Source organism: Rutilus rutilus (assembly GCF_951802725.1).
Source record: "Rutilus rutilus genome assembly, chromosome: 8".
Lineage (NCBI taxonomy): Eukaryota > Metazoa > Chordata > Actinopteri > Cypriniformes > Leuciscidae > Rutilus > Rutilus rutilus.
Window position 1 is genome coordinate 3,534,496 of NC_140222.1, and position 19,030 is coordinate 3,553,525.

At 41.3% G+C, this 19,030-nt stretch overlaps 1 protein-coding gene across 1 annotated transcript in view; it reads right to left on the bottom strand.

Annotated features, from left to right (window-relative positions):
- Positions 1-12,071: 12,071 nt before the first annotated feature.
- The window catches only part of LOC311295715 (uncharacterized protein), a 59,119-nt gene continuing 52,160 nt past the window's right edge, over positions 12,072-19,030 (bottom strand). Inside the window, exons 5-7 of the mRNA XM_084417202.1 lie at positions 16,865-17,494; positions 15,163-16,644; positions 12,072-14,899 (exon numbers count right to left, since the gene is read on the bottom strand). Of these exons, the coding sequence (XP_084273328.1) occupies positions 13,029-14,899; positions 15,163-16,644; positions 16,865-17,494 (3,983 nt within the window). The 3' untranslated portion in view covers positions 12,072-13,028. The remainder of the gene's footprint in view (positions 14,900-15,162; positions 16,645-16,864; positions 17,495-19,030) is intronic.

Here is a 19,030-nt window from a genome sequence, read left to right on the forward strand (position 1 = left end):
GGCACAGGGAGTCAATGGGGCTGTAATCGTTAGGTGATAGGGCTAAGTAGATCTGTGTGTCGTCTGCATAGCTGTGGTAAGAGATTTGGTTCTTTCTCATTATTTGGCTCATTGGGAGCATATACAGGTTGAACAGGAGCAGCACAAGAATTGAGCCTTGAGGGACTCCGCATGTCATGGATGTCCACTCAGACTTATAGGGCCCTATTTTAACGATCTGAAATGCAAGTGTCAAAGCGCAAAGCGCAAGTAACTTTGTGGGCGGGTCTCGGCGCTGTTGCTATTTTCCCGGCGGGATAAATGACTTTTGCGCCCGGCGCAAATCTAAAAGGGGTTGGTCTGAAGTAGCTTCATAGGTGTGGTTATTCATAGGTGTGGTTTGGGCGTAACGTGAAATAAACCAATCAGAGCATCATCTCACATTCCCTTTAAGAGCAGACGCACTTTTTCCTTGGCGTATTGCAATTATAACGGCGGATTTGCCAGACGCACGCCAGGAGCGGTTCACAGCCGAGGAGAGCAACGCTCTCGTCACGGCCGTAAAAGAGAGAGAAGTGACATTGGGGATGGAGAAACACACCCAAATTAGCTTCGGCTAAACAGGCAGATATTAATGTGGGTAAATGTGTAAGCTAGATGTATGCTTTTATAATAAATTGTCTATCTATCTATCTATCTATCTATCTATCTATCTATCTATCTATCTATCTATTGTTTGTAATAATATGATTTGCAAAAATGAAAACTGCTGCTTCTGTGTAGATTAGAGAATCAAAGTGTATGCGCGTTGTGCACGCTATACATTATGGTCAAGCATGCGCCCTTAAAATAGCATAATGAACAATGCGCAACGCGCCACTGACTTTAGACTAGGTTTTTTCTGGCCAGTGGCGCAATTGTTTTATGGAACAGTAAAATAGCACCAGGGAACGTTTGCGCCAAAACACGCCTCCTTTTTTGCGCTGAACCACCCAGGGAGCGCAAGTTCATTCCCTAGTTTAGCGACGTGCTTCTGTGGAGGGAAAAGCGCGCTTTGCGCGGGTGCAAAATAGGAATGAAACATGCGTCGGTGTACAAAGTCAATTGCGCTGGGTGCAAGATAGGGCCCATGGTCTCCTATACTCACATAATAACCTCTCCCATCTAAGTATGACCTGAACCATTTTAGGACTATCCCAGAAAGCCCCACCCAGTTTTCCAGTCTGTCAAGAAGTATGTTATGATCAACAGTGTCAAATGCAGCACTGAGGTCGAGTAGCACCAGCACTGATAATTTGCCTGAATCAGTATTTAAGCGAATGTCGTTTATTATCTTTATGAGCGCTGTCTCTGTGCTGTGGTGCGGTCGGAAACCAGATTGAAAATTATCAAAGGATCCATTTAAGCTCAAGAATTTGTTCAGCTGATTGAAGACAACTTTTTCAATGATCTTGCCTATGAAAGGAAGATTTGAGATCGGTCTATAGTTGCTTAATATGGTCTTATCCAGATTGCTCTTTTTCAGGAGGGGCTTGACAAGTGCAGTTTTCAGGGAGTTAGGAAAACTACCAGAGAGAAGTGAGACATTTACCACTTCTAGAAGATCTGCTTCTAAACTGTTTAACACACTTTTGAAAAATGATGTGGGAAGTGTGTCAAGAGTGCAGGTTGATGTTTTAAGGTGCTGTACGGTTTCTTCCAAAATTTTGCCATCAATTTCTTTGAAATCAGACATAGTAACTACTTTCTCAGGTGGTCTGGTCTGTCTGACCTCAGCGCAACTCAAGGATGTGCTGATCACCTTTCTGATATTATTGATTTTCTCAGAGAAGAAAGAAGCAAACTCACTGCACTTGTTGTCTGAGAGCATTTCACTGGGAATCTGGCTTGGGGGGTTTGTCAGTCTCTCTACTTCTCCAAGACATCGCGAATAAAAGGCATTTATCCCAAAACAAGGTTAGTGCCCCATGAACTTTTGGCGGTTATATGAGCATATACAATCGCTTAGTACAGCCGTAGCTGGTTTTAAGTCTACCATGTATGGTTACGTTTTTATGGCTTATATCCCAACTGTCAATGGAGAAATTGTATTGAATTTTTACTTCCGGCACCGGCTGTGGGCGGGACTGTGATGCTCTATTGTTAAAGTTTCACCACTGATGAGAAGAAACCCACTGCCAGACAGGGATTGAGCAGAAGATCAGGACGGTGGTGCAGAGTGGCGGTCATAAATCCGCATGTCAACAGCTTCACTCGGTCCATGATGGTGTTTAAATGGAAGATACACTGAGGGTCAGTTTGCCACCAAACACATGTCCTACAGTTATGGGTGAAGGTTGTGGGAATTTTTAAGATACGTAAAGCCTTGTCTTCAGACACTGGTTCCCAAACCAGCCCTCAACTTCCCTTCTCTTGCATGTGTTTGTCTATTTTATATTCTTGCACACTTAAAAAGGCTTTCATGGCTGTAAATTGCAGATGCACTGTACTCTGGGTAACAAACACACCAAACTGGGTAAACCAAACTGTTTAGAACTGTTTTTAATAGTTTAAATATATTGATTGAATAAAAATATATTTTGAAAATAACTCAAAGTATGGTAGTATTATAATATTACTAACTATAGATTCATGTCTACAGTAGAGCTTAAACTCATTGAAAGTCATTGGCATGTGCTGGAGGAGACTTTACAGAGTGCTGGACTCTTGCTGTAACAAGGAGTCATCGGATTGAGGATCCATCTGCAGCTTTATTAACACAGAGTCGAAAACAGGTACAAACAAGGTCGAGGCAGGCAGCAAACATTCACAGAACAAGGACAGGCAAGAGGTCTGGGCAGGTAGCTGACAATCGTAATCCAAAAGACAGGCAAAGGTCGAGGCAGGCGGCAAGGAATCAAACAACGAGAAACAGTCCAAGATCAAACACAGAAAATAATCCACAGTAGAAAACGCTCAGAAATGATCACCACGGCAAATCAAGACTTCGCAACGGTGGTGTGTGTGTGGAGTGTTTAAATAGTGTTTGTGAGATGAGCTGCAGGTGTGTGTGTAATCAGTCCCAGGTATGAGGGCCTATGGGATTTGTAGTCCGAATAGCAACAGTCAATATTCTGGTGAGAGCTCCCTCTGGTGACCTAGAGGAGGCGGAGTGGAAGCCTCTCCTGTAACAGAGCCCCCCCCCCCTGCGAGCGGCTCCTGACGCGAGGAGGCAGACGACGCCGGGGTCTTCCACGTGGTCGAGGGGCCAGTTTCTCCGGGTGCATCCTATGGAACTCCTCTGTGAGGGTAGGGTCGAGGATATCATCCATGTTGACCCAGGATCGCTCTTCCGGACCGTACCCCTCCCAATCCACCAGGTATTGTAGCATAGCGCCCCGGCGCCTGGAGTCGAGTAACTCACGAACTTGGTACGCCTCCTCGCCTTCAACCAGGATAGGCGGGGAGGCCTGACCTTCGGCTCCACTCTCCGACTCTCCTCCCGGAACACCAGCGGGTTTAAGCAGCGAAACATGAAATGTGGGAGAGATACGATAGTTAGCAGGTAACTCTAAACGAAATGAAACTGGAGTAATTTGTCTAAGAATTTTGAAAGGACCCACATACCTAGGACTGAGTTTTCTGCATGGGTGTCTAAGGCGGAGGTCCCTTGTGGAAAGCCAAACCCACTGCCCTGGAGTGTACTCTGGACCTGGACGGCGGTGACGATTGGCCTGTTGTTCTTGTCTGTGTACTGCATGAAATAGATGAGTGTGTGCTCGGTTCCAGACTTCCTCGCTATGCTGAAGCCAGTCAGTGACAGACGGTAGATCGGACGGTTCACCGGACCAAGGAAACAAGGGTGGTTGGTAGCCCAAGATGCACTTGAAGGGAGTCATCCCAGTGGCGGGTTTCTGCAGTGAATTTTGTGCGTATTCTGCCCACATTAAGTATCTACTCCAATCAGATTGGTTGTGTTGGCAATACGACCTGAGAAAACGGGTGAGTTCTTGATTTAATCGTTCAGTTTGCCCGTTGGACTGCGGATGATAACCAGAGGTGAGACTGATGTTCACGTTGAGCTGTTTAAAGAAAGCCGACCATACTCTGGAGGTAAACTGTGGACCTCTGTCTGACACAATGTCCTCAGGTAATCCATAGAAGCGGAAGACGTAGTTGCATAGGACCTCGGCTGTTTCAAAAGCAGTGGGAAGTTTAGACAAAGGAATGAGACGACATGCTTTGGAGAAACGGTCAATAACTGTCAGAATGGTGGTGTTGCCCTGGGAGTTGGGGAGGTCGGTCACAAAATCAATGGCGATGTGGGACCAGGGACGCTGAGGAATCGGCAGGGGTTGAAGTAGACCAGCGGGTAATTGTCGAGGGCTTTTGGATGTGTTACATATGGTACAGTTCTTTACAAAGGTTGTGGTGTCTGTAGACATTGTGGGCCACCAAAATCGGTTAGTGAGGAGATGGTGAGTTGCTGTGATTCCAGGATGCCCTGAGCTGGGAGTCGAGTGGACCTGCTGAAGGAGTCTCTCCCTCAGTTGTTCGGGCACAAAGGTGAGATTGTGTGGGCAGTTTGATGGTGGAGGATTTTGGGTGTTGTATTGGTTAATCTCCGTCATGATGTCCCACTGAACTGGAGCAACGAGCAGTGTTTCGGGGATAATGTTCTCGTCAGGGTTATAATGAACTGGGTCTTCAAGTTGTCGTGACAGTGCATCAGCTTTGGTATTCTTGGAACCAGGTCTGTAGGTGACAATGAAATTGAAGCGAGTAAAAAACATGGCCCACCTTGCTTGACGAGGATTTAGTCGTTTAGCTGAACGTAGATATTCCAGGTTCTTGTGATCAGTGATTACTGTAAATGGATGCTGTGCCCCCTCTAACCAGTGACGCCATTCTTCTAGGGCGGCTTTCATGGCCAAGAGTTCACGATTGCCGACATCATAGTTTCTCTCTGCAGCGGATAATTTCCTGGAGAAGAAGGCGCATGGAAACATCTTTGCTGGGGATCCATGGCGTTGAGAGAGTATGGCCCCTATGCCTGTGTTGGAGGCATCCACCTCCACGATAAATGGAAGATCTGGATCAGGATGATGGAGAATGGGCGCAGAGGTGAAGCGTGTCTTGAGATCCTTGAATGCTTGCTGAGCATCAGGTGACCAGGAAAGGCGTGACGTGGAGCGTTTGGTCATGGCGGTTAGTGGAGCAGCGATCGTGCTGAAATCTCTTATGAATCTTCTATAGAAGTTCGCAAATCCAAGAAATCTCTGTAGCTCCTTCACTGAGCGTGGTTGAGGCCAGTCGAGCACTGATTTTACCTTGTTCTCATCCATTGCCACTCCCTCTCGACTGATGATGTATCCCAGGAAGGTTGTTGCCGTTTGGTGGTATTCGCATTTCTCTGCCTTGGCGTACAGTTGATGCTGGATTAGGCGTTGGAGTACTGACCTTACATGCTGGATGTGTTCTTCGAGAGAATTGGAGTAAATCAGGATATCATCAATGTACACTATTACCCATCTGTCGAGCATGTCACGGAAGACATCATTGATGAATGACTGAAACACAGAAGGACTATTTGCCAGGCCGAATGGCATAACCAAATATTCGTAGTGCCCAGAGGATGTTGAAGAAGCCGTTTTCCACTCGTCACCTTCTCTGATACGGATCAGATTATATGCACTGCGCAGGTCGAGTTTAGTGAAGTATCTAGCTTGACGGAGTTGTTCGAGTGCAGTAGGAACCAACGGCAAAGGGTATCGAAATTTAATGGTGATGTCGTTAAGGCCACGATAATCTATGCAAGGTCTCAAACCACCATCTTTTTTCTTGACGAAGAAGAACCCAGCTGATGCTGGGGATGTAGAGGGTCTGATGAAGCCTTTCGCCAGTTCTTCCTTGATGTAAGATTTCATGGATTCTGATTCAGGTTGTGACAATGGAAATATTCTTCCCCTAGGGGGAGTTGTGCCGGGTAACAGATCAATGGCACAGTCACTGGAACGATGAGGTGGCAATTGTGATGCTTTAATTTTACTGAATGCTTCACTTAAATCGGAGTATTCGGTGGGCAAGCCCTGAATTACAGGAGTTTGTTCGTAAACGTCCATTTCGTGTATTGGCAAGGGATTAATGCGGGTGAGACAATGTTCATGGCAGACAGGATCCCACTGGATGATTTGTTCCTCCTTCCAGGAAATATGAGGATTGTGTTGACGCAACCATGGCAGACCAAGTATAATGGAATTGTGAGGGGAATGAATTATATAAAATCGAATAGCCTCCCTGTGTAAAACTCCAACCTGCATACGGACCTCCTCAGTGATGTGTGTGATCCTCCCCTCTCCAATGGGACGACCATCTAGTGCCTCCACTGCCAGACTGGGGTTACATCGTGTTAGAGTGAGTTTATGTTGTTGAGCAAATTCATGTGACATAAAGTTGCCAGCAGCACCTGAGTCTAACAAAGCAGACGTGGAAATAGTTCTATCTTGAACCGTTATTTTCACTGGGGTTTTAACACATGAAGAGGAATAATTTAACTGTGCGCTTTCACTCACTGCTTTGGAGATAGAAGACTTGGGCCGAATGGGGCATGATGTCTTCAGATGTCCGGCTTGGCCGCAGTACAAGCACAGATGGTGTTGAATTCGCCGCTCCCGTTCCTCAGGGGTTAAATGAGTGTAACCAAGCTGCATCGGTTCTGGATGGGAGGCTTGTCTCTCGGTGAACAGGTTGCGAGCAGGACGACGTGAGCGAATTAAATTGTCAATTTGAATAGTTAGTTCAATGAACTCATTAAGTGATCTTCCCTCATCGCGGCACGCTAATTCAGCTTGGAGTTCCAGATTTAACCCCTTTCTGAACAGCAGTTTTAACGGATCTTCTCCCCAGTTGGTTTGTGCCGCGAGAGTGCGAAATGACAATGCATATTCTGCCGCCGTTCCTCTCCCTTGACTTAGAGCGAGCAACTGATCACCAGCACTTTTACCTCCAACCGGATGTTCAAATACTTCTCTGAAGCGTTGAAGAAATACATTGAAGGAAGGGAAAGCAGTTCCGTCATCTCTCCATACTGCGGTAGCCCAGTCTAAAGCCCTTCCGGTTAGCAATGAGCAAACGAAAGATATCTTGCCCGAATCTGCTGGGTACAAGGTAGGTTGCTGGTTTACAAACAGAGAGCATTGAAACAGGAATCCTTTGCATTTCGCTGGGTCTCCCTCAAATTTTTCGGGGAATGCAAGACGTTGGTTCACACTGGTGGAAGGAGTGGGAATGCTTTCAGCGGAAGGAGGTGACGGAGCCGCCGCATCCTCTGCGGGTGTCACACGTAGCCCTTGTAGTGCTTTAACGAGTTCTTCAGTCAAAGAGGTTACATGAGCGAGTTGGTGCTGATGTACTGCGAGTTGGTGGGCTTGAGCTGAAAGTTCAGATGACAATTGCGTGATGGCTGCTGGATCGCTTGTTGGCGAAGTCTTCTGTAACTAGGAGTCATCGGATTGAGGATCCATCTGCAGCTTTATTAACACAGAGTCGAAAACAGGTACAAACAAGGTCGAGGCAGGCAGCAAACATTCACAGAACAAGGACAGGCAAGAGGTCTGGGCAGGTAGCTGACAATCGTAATCCAAAAGACAGGCAAAGGTCGAGGCAGGCGGCAAGGAATCAAACAACGAGAAACAGTCCAAGATCAAACACAGAAAATAATCCACAGTAGAAAACGCTCAGAAATGATCACCACGGCAAATCAAGACTTCGCAACGGTGGTGTGTGTGTGGAGTGTTTAAATAGTGTTTGTGAGATGAGCTGCAGGTGTGTGTGTAATCAGTCCCAGGTATGAGGGCCTATGGGATTTGTAGTCCGAATAGCAACAGTCAATATTCTGGTGAGAGCTCCCTCTGGTGACCTAGAGGAGGCGGAGTGGAAGCCTCTCCTGTAACACTTGCATTGTCAATACAAGATCTTGACCAAAAATGTATGCACCTTATGATGGAAATAAATGTTGTAAGTGTTATTTTCATGAAGAGGTACATCAATTTTTGGACATTTTCTGGTCTGCGTGAGTAGCTTGTTTTCTGAGGAGTGATCAAATTCAAACACTATCCATCCTAAACAGTATGTGAGATTAAAATATGTGTGTCCCAAAGCGTAGTATGTTGAAAAGAGTATGCCAGAAGTCCCTGGATAGTCTACTGTTTCTGGTAGATTAAGTAGAGAGGTTAAGTAAAGAGGTTTTAATAATATTAAACAATTAATGTAATTAAAAATTATGTTAAGTAAAAAAAATAATGTTAAGTTATTCATGGTATATTTCATCTGCAACAACAGTGTAAACTTTTATAAAGATCCGTTTGGCCATTAACTTTAAAATGCATCATTATACAAAAAATATGAGGAGAGTTCTTCACATGAAACACCCAAAACTGGCTGAACAACATGCTACATCTTGTCTCTCCAATATGATTGGAAATTAAATGAAATATGGAGGATGTTAACTGTGACGATAGGCCAGTTCACGGTGACTGATGCGCGTAACTCAATGACATGATAGTTTGTCCCAAAACTTGTCTACTCTTCTGCTGCACACTTAAAAGTAAGTACTTTTTCCTCCACAAATAGAGTAGGCCAACTGCATCAGCCGATCTAAACCCCGTCTTTCCTCGTGTTGGACCAGTTCGAACGAAGAGACAAAAGCCTGAGGCTTTATTCTTTATTGTCTTTATTATGTATTCTTTGTTCTTTATTGTTGATCAGTAGAGAGAACAGAGTAGAAGAAGAAAAGAAGAAGCAGAGAGAGTCTAAAGGTCGACATTCTCTTATCTCTTACTTATGAAGACCTACCCATTGAGACCACGCAATCATAATAAATAAACAACAAAAGCAAGCATTGCAAGAGCTAGAAAAATAAGTAGTATTATAAATGATTATATGTTTATGATGTATGATAAGGGATTATATGTCTGCCATGCCAATGAAGACCGGATGTGCCAATACGCATAGTGATGTGCCATTGGCTTCTGTGTGTCAGATGCCATGTCACTTAATGTTAATACCGCCTCTCTCCCTCGCATCCTACACCCAGAGTTATGAGGTCACCTGCAGGACAACCGGCAAATTGCACCTAAACTTTACTTTAAAGCAGCACTCAGTAGCTTCGGGATTTCTTTGCTGTATTCTCGCTTTTTGCTCGCAGGTTTCTCTCTAGAGCTCCCCCCACAGCTTCGGAATAGATATTTGACAACACTGTTGTTGTCTTTGGTGATTCTCAGACACCAGAGGCTAGTAGATCAACGACATCAAAGCAGATGGGACATTCTTTAAAACGTCTTCTTCATTCGGGTTCGGACAGTGTGAGGGAGCGCAATAATGACGGCATTTTAGCAGATTTCTTTTGGCCGTAAAGCAATTGTTTACATCGCGAGACCTGATATCACGTGAGACTTCCTGACGCGGCGGCCGGCGGCTCAAAGTTGCAAGTGCGAATTTTCCGCTCACGGGCACCAGGGGGGTGCGAAACGAACACCATTCAACCCGAAATAAGTATTATAACCATTCCAATGACTCCGAAGCTGTTCAGTTAAGGTAAAAAAGTTACTTAGTTCACCTTTAATATAGTTTTATGTATATTTCTTTATTTGTTTTTTTTACTTGTTTTATCCCCCCCCCCCTTAAATTTATTTAACATAATTCAATAAACAAATAATAATGAATGAACAAATAAAATCCAAATTACATGAATGAACACAAATAAATGAAGGAATGAAGGAAAAATTACACTGCTGTATGTGGACAGGAGAGTACACTCTAAAAACTTTTACTATGATTATGAACTGATTAACTGCATTTGGTGCATTGACAATCAAAAATTGAGTGGAAATAATTGAGGAAAACATTTTAAAAATATTTATGAGTACTATTAACTGTTTTTATTTGAGTAATATTAACTTTTATAGTATGAGTAATATTAACTTTTAATTTTCTCTAAACCTTTGTAAAATACTCCACACAAACACAGGTAACGTTATACATGACATTGGCCTTTATTGTCGATGAGTACAGCAATACATAATATTTTATACTGTTTTAGGCAAGGCAAGACAAGTTTATTTATATAGCACATTTCATACACAATGGCAATTCAAAGTGCTTTACATAGAAGAAATAAAAAAAAAAAAATTCAAACAAATAAAATACAGTACAAACAGTCGGACGAACATTGGCACAGTGCTCATTCAGTAAATGCATAGCTAAACAGAAGTGTTTTGAGTCTGGATTTGAATGTGACTACTGTAGGAGCACATCTGATCTCCTCTGGAAGCTGTTCCAGCATAATAGCTAAAAGCGGACTCGCCATGCTTAGAGTGAACCCTTGGTATTTCTAGCTGATATGATCCTAATGATCTGAGTGATCTGTTGGGTTTATATTCAGTGAGCATATCTGCAATGTATTGAGGTCCTAGGCCATTGAATGATTTATATACCAGTAATAATACTTTAAAATCAATCCTAAATCTAACTGGGAGCCAGTGTAAAGACCTGAGGACTGGTGTGATATGTTCATATTTTCTGGTTCTGCACAGAATCCTGGCGGCAGCGTTCTGTATGAGCTGCAACTGTCTTATGGTCTTTTTGGGAAGGCCAGTGAGGAGTCCATTACAGTAATCCACCCTGCTGGTGATGAAGGCATGAACAAGTTTCTCTAAGTCTTTCTCTAAGTCTGGAAACAAAGCATCTTATTCTTGCAATATTTTTCAGATGATAGTATGCTGATTTAGTTATTGCTTTGACATGACTACTGAAACTAAGCTCTGACTCTAGTGTCACACCAAGATTCCTGACTTGATGTTTAGTTGTTTGACCCCTAGAGTGAAGGTATGCGTTCACCTTGAGAACTTCATCTTTGTTTCCAAACGCAATGACTTCAGTTTTGTCTTTGTTTAACTGAAGAAAGTTTTGACACATCCAACTGTTGACTTCATCAATGCATTGGCACAGGGAGTCAATGGGGCTGTAATCGTTAGGCGATAGGGCTAAGTAGAGCTGTGTGTCGTCTGCATAGCTGTGGTAAGAGATCTGGTTCTTTCTCATTATTTGGCTCATTGGGAGCATATACAGGTTGAACAGGAGTGGTGCAAGAATTGAGCCTTGAGGTACTCCGCATGTCATGGATGTCCACTCAGACTTATGATCTCCTATACTCACATAATAACCTCTCCCATCTAAGTATGACCTGAACCATTTTAGGACTATCCCAGAAAGCCCCACCCAGTTTTCCAGCCTGTCCAGAAGTATGTTGTGATCGACAGTGTCAAATGCAGCACTGAGGTCGAGTAGCACCAGCACTGATAATTTGCCTGAATCAGTATTTAAGCGAATATCGTTTATTATCTTTATGAGCGCTGTCTCTGTGCTGTGGTGCGGTCGGAAACCAGATTGAAAATTGTCAAAGTATCCATTCAAGCATAAGAATTTGTTCAGCTGATTGAAGACAACTTTTTCAATGATCTTGCCTATGAAAGGAAGATTTGAGATCGGTCTATAGTTGCTTAATATGGTCTTATCCAGATTGCTCTTTTTCAGGAGGGGCTTGACAACTGCAGTTTTCAGGGAGTTTGGAAAACTACCAGAGAGAAGTGAGGCATTTACCACTTCTAGAAGATCTGCTTCTAAACTGTTAAACACACTTTTGAAAAATGATGTGGGAAGTGTGTCAAGAGGGCAGGTTGATGTTTTAAGGAATCTTTAACATGCATACAACATTGCCTACATTTAAACTCATATAACAAACATATTAGAACATAGTAAAATTTTAAAAGTAATTAAAGTGTAATCAACCGGTCTGATAATTTCCACCGTTATCAGCAGCGCTGGTTCTCATGCCTGAGGGTGAACTTTGAAAACGAAAAGACCGACGCGACCCTGGGGCCAATTTTCTTCAAAGCGAAGCGAAGCTGTAATGATAAATTATTATCATTGTTAAATGTTTTTTAACAATTAGCCTAAAGTCAGTCCTGCATTAATAATGCAGTTTGTTTGCGCTAGTTAATATAGTAAATAAGCACAAATGAACTATATCTTGAAAGATACAATACAACTTGATGAAATGTATCATGTCTCATTTAATCGCTCAATCAGTGTTTCAACTGTGGAATTAGGTCAATAAAACAGCTTGATAACAATATGTCACGTAACGTAACATTTATCTCAGGAAAGCCATTTAATGACCACAGCATAGCTAGAAAAATTAACTATAGACAGGAGTATTTTGCTAAATATATGCCCTATATTACATATTAGGATGCATAATTAGGATGGAAACGCCACTTTTAATTTGACCGTATTTTTGTTTTTGGTCAAACTGCCTTGTGAATGGGAGTGCTTGGGGCACTTCTATGATAGCTTCAAAAATGGCTATTTTTAAAACACTAAGAAGGCTTGACACAACATGAAACTGTGCTGGAAGTCTCACCAGCGGCTCTACACATGAACTCCAGCATTGAGAACATTGTTTGTGTAAAGAAATAAAGATTTTGAACAACTCACTGTCTCTGTGTCCGCCGGCATTTTGACAGTCAAAAATAGTCGATCTCCGAATGCGAATGAACTGACTCTGAATTTTAGTATTGCTTCTTATATGAGGATTCTTTTTCAAATACAAGGTCAATATTGATTTTCACTAATGACAAAACCACAAATTATCCGTGAATTTATATGGAACTGAGCTTTAGGAGCTTTCCATCTCTACTCTTCTCCTGTTACGGACATCGACTATTTTTGACTGTCAAAGTGCCGGCGGATGGAAAATCAAGTGTACACAAACACTGTTCTCAGTGCTGGAGTTCATGTGTAGAGCCGCTGGTGAGACTTCCAGCAGTTTCATGTTGTGTCGAGCCGCATTAGTGTTTAAAAATAGCGATTTTTGATGCTATCATAGTCGAGCCCCAAGCACTTTTTTAAGCGCCATTTTAACCTAAAACGAAAATACAGCCAAACTTAAAAGTTTCCATTATAATTATGCTTTTAAACGAAAGTTTGCCTCGGGTAGATTAACACATTTTTTACCAAAATTTTAACTTTCTAATAAACCGACTGAACCCCGATCTATTTTCCTCCTCATATAGTTCTTTAAGCTTCTTCTTCTCGAGCTCATGAACCTGCTGCTCTTCTTTTCTCTTTTTGAAATCATAAAATTCTTCTTCTTGTTTTCCGGCTTCATCTTGATGTTTCTTCTTCATCTTCTCTTTTTCCTCTTCATGTTTCTGTTTCATTTCATCACACTCTTTTTCTTTGCTCTCTATTATTTCTCTCTCCTCTCCTTCTCTTCTCTCGATCTCTTCTTCTTGCTCTCGTTTCAGATCTTCCATCATTTTCTCCCATCTCTTTCTCTTCTCCCTTCTTCTCTCTTCATCCTCTCGTTTTCTCCTCTTCCACTCCTCTTTTCTCTCTCGCTCCAGCTGATCATAATCTATTTTCCTTTCATGTCTCTCTTTTTCATATTCTCTCTCTTTTTCTTCTCTCTCTCTTTTCTGTTTTTCTCTCTCATTCTCTATCATCTGTTCTTCTTCTTCTCTCTCGGCTTCAAATCTCGTTCTAATATTCTGCAGTTCTTCTTGTTTTTCACTCAGTTGTTCCTCATGTCTCTCTTTTCTCCTCCTTTCCTCTTCCTCTCGTTCTCTCATCTGCTGTTTCTTCTCTTCCTCCCATTCTCTCTGCTGTCGTTTAATTTCCTCTTGAATCTCTTCATCTTCAGCTTCTTTTATTTTTCTCTTCCATTCTTCTCTCTCTTTCTCTTCTTGTCTCTTCTTCATTTGTTCCTCTAAATCTCTCTTTTTTATCTCCTCTTCCTGTTTTCTTCTTAACTCTGCCATGATGTGTTCCTGCTCACTTTTCATCTTTTCTTGATCTTTTTTATATTTTTCTTCTCTCTTCCTATCTTCCTCTTCTGTTTCTTTAAGCTGTTTATCACACTGTAATCTCTGATTTTCAATCTCTCTGTCCATCTCATCTATTGTTTGATCATATTCAGCTCTTCGCTGTTTTTCCTCTTCTGATTGTTTCTGATCCTCCATCTCTTGTTTCTTCTGCTCTGATTCCTCAAACTCTCTCCTCAGTGTTTCCTCTAGTTCTCTGAACTTGTTCTCCAGACTCTCTCTCTCCTCATCTATCTTTAGTTTCTTCTCCTCCAGTCTCTGTCTCATGAGTTTGACTTCCATCTCATATTTGGCTTCTAATTCTTCAACTTGATCCTGATTTTTTCTTTTATTCTCTTCTAGCATTTCTCTTCTCTTTTCAACAGAGATCGCTGCCTCAAACATCTCATTAGTGAAGTATCGGCCCTCATTAGACTTCTTCACCTCTTCTATCATGTTCAACAGCTCAGTAACGTCTTGTGTTTCTGTGTTGTTAAAAGCCAGGAATCTGTCTCCACATTCTCTGATCAGTTTCTTGAGTTCATAATTTTTATTTTTCTCTACATATTCTTCTATTGTCTGCTCTTCCAGTTCATCTCCTTTAGTGAAGAGAACAATGCTGAAATCTGCTGCTTTTGGGCCAAATATCTTCATTATCACGTCTAAAGTGTCTTGCTTCTCTTGAGTGATTCTTCCCAAACTCAACACAATGATGAACACATGAGGTCCAGGTGCGGACAGTGAAACACACTTCATCATTTCTTCAACCACTTGTTCATATTTTTGTGAGCTGTCAAAAAGTCCTGGAGTATCAATAACAGCTACTGATTTACCATTAACTTTACCAACTCCCTTCTTACAAGTAGTGGTCACCAAACATTTATTATCTTCACTGTGAAACTGGTTGTTTCCGAGGATAGTGTTTCCTGTGGCGCTCTTTCCATTTCCTCTCCTCCCAAACAGCAAGATTCTCAAACATCCTGGATCTGATGGTGAATCTGAAGATGAATCTCCATCATCTGAAAATGACAATAGAGTTTAGAAATTAATAACAATTTATTCAATTTGGGACCCTAAGAAAACTATTTACAACAGTCCATCCCAGTGGTTCTCAACCTTTTTTGGGTCAAACCCTCCCCTCCCTCCCCCTCCCCCTCCCCTCCCCTCCTCCCCCTTATACTATTATTTTAATTATTAATAATTAAATTAGATCAAAAGCAAAAAAATATCAAAAGGATAAACAATGCAGATTTATTTTCAAAGGCATATTTATAATTCTGACCTTGAGGGTGTGTGTCTGTATTATGTGTCTCCTCTCTTCTTTGTCTTTCCTGTTGTTTCTGTTTGTTCCATTCCTCTCGTTCTCTCTTCATCTCCTCTCGTATCTTCCTCTCATGATCCTCTATGTCTTTAATATCTCTTCTATATTGTTCTTCTCTTTCTATATATTCCTCTTCTCTTCTCTTTCTCTCTTTATCATGATTCTGTCTTTCTTTCTCCATCTTCATCTTCACTCTCTTCATCTCTTCTTCATGTATGAACTGAAGATCTTCTCTCTCTCTCTGTCTTCTTTCTCTCTCTCTTTTAAGTTTCTCATAATATTCATCCCATGTTTCCTTGTCTATTTTTCTCCTTCTCTCATCCTCCTCTTCTCTTCTCTTTCTCCTTCTCTCATCCTCCTCTTCTCTTCTCTTTCTTTCTTTATCTTGATTCTGTCTTTCTTCCTCCATCATCATCTTCCCTCTCTCTTTCTCTTGATTATATTCATCCCACATCGCCTTTTCTTTCTTTCTCCTTCTCTCATCCTCTTCATCTCTTCTTTGTCTTTCCTGTTGTTTCTGTTTATCCCATTCCTCTCGTTCTCTCTTCATCTCCTCTCGTTCTGTCTTCATCTCCTCTCGTTCTCTCTTCATCTCCTTTCGCATCTTTCTCTCTTGTTCCTCTCTTTCTTTAATGTCTCTTTTATATTGTTCTTCTTTCTCTCTAAATTCATCTTCTCTTCTCTTTCTCTCTTTATCATGATTTTGTCTTTCTTCCTCCATCATCCTCTTCTTCTCTTCTTTGTGTTTCTTCATCAGTTCTTCTTTCTCTCTGTTCAGTTTCTCCACTCTTTCTGTCTGAATCATCATCTGTTTTTCTTGTATTCCTCTTTCCATCTCTCTGAACATCTTACATGAGTAGTAACTGTCTCCGTTTGCTTTCACCATTTTGTCTATCTTCAGCAGTAGATCAGACACCTGTGTTCGGTCTCTAGTCTTATTATTGAAAACATGGTATCTGTTTCCACACACTTCAATCAGGTTTGTTAAAGGAGATTCAGATTTTCCTAGATACTGTTCAATGGTTTTATTATCCAGATCATCTCCTCTGGTGAAGAGCACCATGGTGAACATTAAAGATTTCTCACCAAACATCTCTTGAACGATCGTCACTGATTTTTCCTCCTCTTGAGTGAATCGTCCCACTGGTATCAGTAGGAGAAACACATGTGGTCCAGGCAGGATCATGGAGATGCAGTTGCTGATTTCTCTCTGGATTTCTTCATTAGTCAGTTTAGTATCAAACAGTCCTGGAGTGTCGATCACAGTAACGTGTCGGCCGTTGACTTCAGCTCTTCCGCTCTGACATTCTTTAGTAACTGATTCATGAGATGTGTCTGATATAAATGCTCCTCTTCCTAAGATGGTGTTTCCAGTTGCACTCTTCCCAACTCCAGTTTTTCCCAGCAGCACAATCCTCAGATCATCTTCTCTTTCTCTGGAATCTAAAGATAGATCAAATAAAAATTGAAAACAGTATATTGAATTTTAAGTGAAGATTGTTCATCATCCAGGTCATCAGAGAATATTGTGTATAATTTATACTGAAACATCATGTGCTAATCATATTATTTTCTCTGAACACAGCATGTAATATGTTTTTCTCACATATCTTTGTAAACCTTTGCAGACATGATTAATCACTGCAGATTTTCTGATCATTACCTTTTGGCTGAAACCACGTCTCTAATGAATGGATTCTCTTCTTCATTTCTTCAAATGTCAGCAGTTTTTCCATCTGTGCATCCATCAATGTCTCTGTGGAGAAACAAACACCACTATTTGCCTCCACCATCTGCTCTAGTTTCTCTATTAACATGGACACTTGTGTGTCGGGGCCAATGCAATGATGTCGTCCTCCAAAACTCTCAATGACAGACTGTGTTTCTTCATCTAGTTCTGCTGTCCTGTCTTCTGGATTCTGGTATATGAGGATCATGATGTGTTTGTTGATTCTTGAGCTGAATATCTTCTGGATCTTCTCCATTTCTGCTCGGTCTTCATTATTAAGTGGAGCATCAGGAATGATGAGGAGGAACACATGAACTCCAGGATCACAGAGAGACACACAGCGGAGCGTCTGACGCATCACTTCCTCCTCTGAGATCTGAGTGTTGAACAGAGCTGGAAGCTCCACCAGAGACACCAGACGTCCATGAAGCTCCACGTCTCTCCTCACACACCCTGAGCTGAGCTCTGATCTTCTGTCTCCCTGGTTCAGGAGCAGGTTTGATATGAAGGATTTCAATCCGTCACTCCCACACAGAACCAGATTCAGCTTCACACCCTCTGGATCTGTCAAAGGAATAAACTAGTTTAACAATCTGGTTTTAACTTAAAAGTAATGCTGCATTCACATCATGTCAGAATAACTGCAATCTGGCTACAAGAAGTGTTTACAAGCTGTGACTCTTGCCATAGGGGCTGTTACTAATAAAGCTGTAATGGCAAAAGATATTCACATGCAAATCTCCACATGGAACGCGAACGCGCTCATTACCTCAGAAACAAAACACTTCATCAGTCTCTGCTTTTCGTAGAGTTTGAAAGACGCATCGTGAGCTTACATTGGATTTACCCCAGAAGAAGAACGCGATTTGAAGACAAGAAAGATAAGGTAAGACATTCTTACATATTAGTTTGTTATTGTTGCATAAATTTCACATTGCAGTTGAACTTTTGCTAGATATATGGTGAATATTATAATATTTAGACCCGTGTTTACTGTTACTGTGTTTGTGGATATCTGCTCAAACGTAGATATGTATATGGTAACCATAATGTTTTATATTTGAGCGCAATCGCATTTGAATGTATCATATTTAAAAAAAAAAGTTTTTAATATTATCTCATTTCATATCATCATAACGAATGGAAACATTTGAAGTAACATGATAATCAATATATTTTTCTCTAGCTTAGTTGTTACTGAAATCTTTAGGAAGATTTATATAGGCTGCTATATTGTTATTATTTTATCCAGCACTGCGCATAGCCAAGGCACAACAAACCTGGTGTTCATTATATTATATATTGTTGGAAACATTTGTGTGTGTGTGTGTATTCTGTGAATTTTAAAAAGCAATTTTGCCCAGAAAAATCTAAAATGTATTCCCAAAATCGTGCAGGCCTTTCTCTTGATATCAGTATGTTCACTTTTTTTTTTTTTTCAGGGCCCAGATGCCACTGAGTCCTGCTGACTTCAACATTCACATGAGTCTCTGTATATGAACATGGTAAAGTGAAAATCAAACACTTTGGAAATGAAAGGTATGTATACTGTTTTTAGGAATGGCACAAAGGTCTCTGTCTTTGGATGATTGTTTTCAATGAGTGCTTTTTTGTCATTTGTTGTGTATCTTTGGATTATGTTGTGTTGTAAATAAATCCAAACAATCTAAAAGCCATTCTTTTTTTAATCTCCTCATTCTTTGTGCAAGGTTGGTCAGAATGATGGGCCCTGATAAGCTCCTAATAGGGCCATTAGGGAGTGTCTTTGTCTTTCTCAGGTGTGAAAAGCCTTACATATTAATGAGGTGATCCGCCCCTCCCACATAAAGCTTTATCACACAAAACACGTCGTAAAATTTTTAAATCAATATATTGTCTTATCTAAATGAGCAGTCAGGGTGATTTTCACATAGTTTTAGAGCAAATATTCTAGGCTACGTCATACAATTTTCAAAAGTCTTGTGAAGAAATAATCAGTATGGGTTTCATGACCTTATTTCAGTGAGAATTTTTTTTTGTATTTTCACAAACCACGCATAAATGTCATTATCTCAAAACTACAAACTTTTACACACATGCTGCTGATATATTATTGTAGCA